The sequence below is a fragment of the Cololabis saira genome, chromosome 10, assembly GCF_033807715.1.
Source record: "Cololabis saira isolate AMF1-May2022 chromosome 10, fColSai1.1, whole genome shotgun sequence".
Taxonomy (NCBI): Eukaryota; Metazoa; Chordata; class Actinopteri; order Beloniformes; family Belonidae; genus Cololabis; species Cololabis saira.
Window position 1 is genome coordinate 45,751,041 of NC_084596.1, and position 3,925 is coordinate 45,754,965.

General features: G+C 43.3%; 1 protein-coding gene across 1 annotated transcript; it reads right to left on the minus strand.

Annotated features, from left to right (window-relative positions):
- Nucleotides 1-889: 889 nt before the first annotated feature.
- Nucleotides 890-2,054, minus strand: LOC133452274 (putative zinc finger protein 66). Its single transcript, XM_061731494.1, has 2 exons — nucleotides 2,031-2,054; nucleotides 890-1,862 (listed from the first exon to the last, which is right to left on the minus strand). The coding sequence occupies exons 1-2, from the start codon at nucleotides 2,052-2,054 to the stop codon at nucleotides 1,092-1,094; spliced, it is 795 nt and encodes a 264-aa protein (XP_061587478.1). The 3' UTR covers nucleotides 890-1,091.
- Between the last annotated feature and the right edge of the window lie 1,871 nt (nucleotides 2,055-3,925).

Below are 3,925 nucleotides of genomic sequence, written 5' to 3' on the forward strand. Positions count from 1 at the left end.
GCATTTTAGGTTGAGTTTTTTAATAAGTCTTAATTTTGTCTCAATGTCTCATCAACAGTTATGTCTGTTTTACAAACTTCATGTATTCAGTATAAATAAACTGGACTAAACAAATGTCTCACTCTAATATTTATTTGGACTTCCTTTAGTTGTCATGTGACCGTGTCCTTGTTTCAGTCAGATCATCATGTATCTAAACATTAATTTCCATCCAGAGCTGCATTTCTATTTCTACCAAATGTTGTGTTGATGATGGGGGAGTGGGACTGATGTGCAAAGTCTTCTTCAGCCCGTCCTGAAGATCCTCACTGGGTGAAGGTCTGGATTTAGATTTGATCAAAGCAGCAGCGCGAGTGCTGACAGGAACCAGTAAGAGACCATCTCTCTTGTGTTGGCCTCCCTTCATGGGTTCTCCACAACATCTACAATCAAAGTCAAAACTGTTATTTGTGTATAAAGTCCTAAACCAGGAGTGTCCAAACCTGGTCCTTGAGAGCTACTGTCCTGCATGTGGACACCGAGGACGGGGCTGGTGTCAGTGCTGGTTCAGTTATTAGAAAGTTATTCATAATTGTCTTACGATAGTTATTAATAACTAATAAAGACGATGACTACAGGGCACCACCTGACTTATCAGGAAATAATAACTAAACAGCTAAATGGGTCTGAAAGTAGCTGTTATTCCCTATGTGTCAGCCTGTTGCCCGGGGGGGCGTTACAGAATAACAGTGAAGGAAGGAGTCTGAGCTCAGACCTTTGCAACCAGCAGCTGTGACAAATATGGATAAAAGAAACACAAACAACTTCTCTCATTCAAACTAATCACAATTTATTTACAAAATTAAACTACACATAAACAACAACTAACTGAACACAAACAACTTCTCTCATTCAAATTAATCCAAATGTATTTACAAAGGTCTTAAAAGAACGTGAAACAAAACTTGGGATAAATTCCTATGCCTAAACTACACGTAAACAACAACTAACTAAACACAAACACAAACTTCTTTCAAACTAAATCAACTAAACTCAATTGGTGCATTTGAACTGAAACTAAATGATATCAGCACTGATAAGAAATGTACACTTTATTTAGTGTGAATACGTTGGTGTCTCGTAAGAGAACTTGATGTGGTAAAAGCCGCTCCACAGTGCTCACATGGGTAAGGCTTTTCTCCAGTGTGGATACGTTGGTGTTTCTTTAGAGAACTTTGCTGGGCAAAAGCCGCTCCACACTGATCACATCTGTAAGGCTTTTCTCCAGTGTGAATACGTTGGTGACTCGTTAGAGAACTTGGGTGGGCAAAACGTACTCCACACTGATCACATCTGTAAGGCTTTTCTCCAGTGTGAATACGTTGGTGACTCGTTAGAGAACTTGGGTGGGCAAAACGTACTCCACACTGATCGCATGGGTAAGGCTTGTCTCCAGTGTGAATAAGTTGGTGTTGCTTTAGGTTAACTTGTTGGGTAAAAGCCACTCCACATTGATAACATTTGTAAGGCTTTTCCCCAGAGTGAATAAGCTGGTGTTTCTTAAGATCACTTGATGTGCTAAAAGCCGCTCCACACTGATCACATCTGTAAGGCTTGTCTCCAGTGTGAATACGTTGGTGGACTCTTAGATTACTTGATGTGCTAAAAGCCTCTCCACACTGATAACATTTGTAAGGCTTTTCTCCAGTGTGAATACGTTGGTGGACTCTTAGATTACTTGATCTGTTAAAAGCCGACCCACACTCTTCACATCTGTACGGTTTATCACCAGTGTGAGTTTTCTGATGCCTCTTCAGGTTTGCTGAAGTGGTGAAGACTTGCTTGCAATCATCACAGCAGTGTCTTTTGGGTCCTTTATGATTCTGTAACAGAGAGGATGACTTACATTATCTTGTCTGAATTATCAAAAGCCTTTTCAGTTTCAATCAAGTGCTGCCTCTCAGGTTCTCTCCTGTGAGACCATTAAGTTTATCTTCTGAGGACTAATGTTAAACATATTTTGTTACAACTAGTTCTTAACAGTACCACACCTTCAGATGAGACTTCTTATACATCTACGTAATAAGTGTAAAATTTGAAAGCTGCTGAAACCCACTCAAAACCCATTCATGAACTATATATATTAAACATAATATTGAACATGAACTACTGTGTTTATTACATAATTAATTACACTTACATACAGTTGTGTGAAAAAGTGTTTGCCCCCTTCCTGATTTCTTATTTTTTTGCATGTTTGTCACACTTAAATGTTTCAGGTTCTCAAACAAAATTAAACATAAGACAAAGATAACACAAGTAAACACAACATTCAGTTTTTAAATGAAGGTTTTTATTATTAAGGGAAAAAAAATCCAAACCTACATAGCCCTGTGTGAAAAAGTGATTGCCCCCACTGTTAAAACATAAATTTACTGTGGTTTATCACATCTTTGGAAAGCTGATTTCAATTTCTCCAGCCACACCCAGGCCTGATTACTGACACACCTGTTCTCAATCAAGAAATCACTTAAATAGGATCTGCCTGACAAAGGGAAGTAGACCAAAAGATCCTAAAAAGCTAGACATCATGCTGCGATCTAAAGACAGTCAGCAATCTGGTCGCCTATGAAATGAGAGTGTCCGATCACAAGGCCATTTCCTTCATCCTGCCATTTCCCTCCTCCCACGCTAAACCCAAACGTCAAATACATTTCAGACGCTTAAAAAACATAAACCCAGACACCCTGACTGCAGACCTCAACCATCTCTCCTCTACCACCCATTCATCAGCCACTGAGTCGGTGGAATTCTACAATTCATCACTGAGCAGTCTCCTTGACACACATGCCCCACTTCAAACCAGAACTGTCAGATTTTCCTGTTCAGCTCCATGGTTCACCTCCGAGCTACGAAAAATGAAGGCGGCTGGGCGTGTCCTAGAGCGGCGTCACATTACATCTGGTCTAACGGTACACAAATTGGCCTACAGGGACCACCAAAAGGCATACTCCGAGGCCCTCAGAAAGACACGGACTAACTTCTACTCCAACATCATCAATAACAACCCTGGCAACTGAAACAGGTCTTTTCAACCATAGACTACTTCCTAAAACCACAAACCCCCTCAAACAGAGCAGCCACAACTGCACAGTGTGACGAATTCCTTGCGTTCTTCAGAACAAAAGTTGACAATATTCGTTCCTCCCTCCCCCCCCTACTTCTTCTGCCCCAACAGCTAGCCCACAGCCTGGGCCTTCCCAGCCTCTCTGCTGCTTTTCTTCCACCACGCAGCAAGAGGTTGAAGACACCATCGGCTGAATGAAGCCGTCCACCTGTTCCCTGGACCCCCTTCCCACATCCCTGGTCAAACTGCACATCAAAGCCATAAGCCCCCTGATTACTGAAGTAATTAACCTCTCCCTTCAGTCCGGCCATGTTCCCCCAGCTCTGAAAACGGCCATCATAACTCCCCTTCTCAAAAACCCCACCCTAGACCCAGAACTCCATGCCAACTACAGACCTATCTCCAACCTCCCGTTGCCCTCCAAGGTCCTGGAGAAAATAGTTGCCTCCCAACTACATCACCACCTGAACGGCAATAACCTGGCCGAAAAATTCCAGTCCGGTTTTCCCTCCGCCCACAGTACCGAAACAGCACTGGTCAGGGTCACCAACAACCTTCTCATGGCAGCTGATGGTGGCTCCCCTTCCCTCCTCATCCTCCTGGATCTCACAGCCGTATTTGACACCGTCGACCACACCATCCTGCTACACCGGCTTCACTCCACCATCTGACTTCGCAATACCGCCCTGGACTGGTTCAGATCCTACCTCACCGAAAGAACCGAGTGCATCTCCTTGGGAGGCGTTAAATCCCGGACCCAGCCCGTCACCTGCAGTGTCCCTCAAGGATCTGTACTCGGCCCCACCCTATTCACCCTGT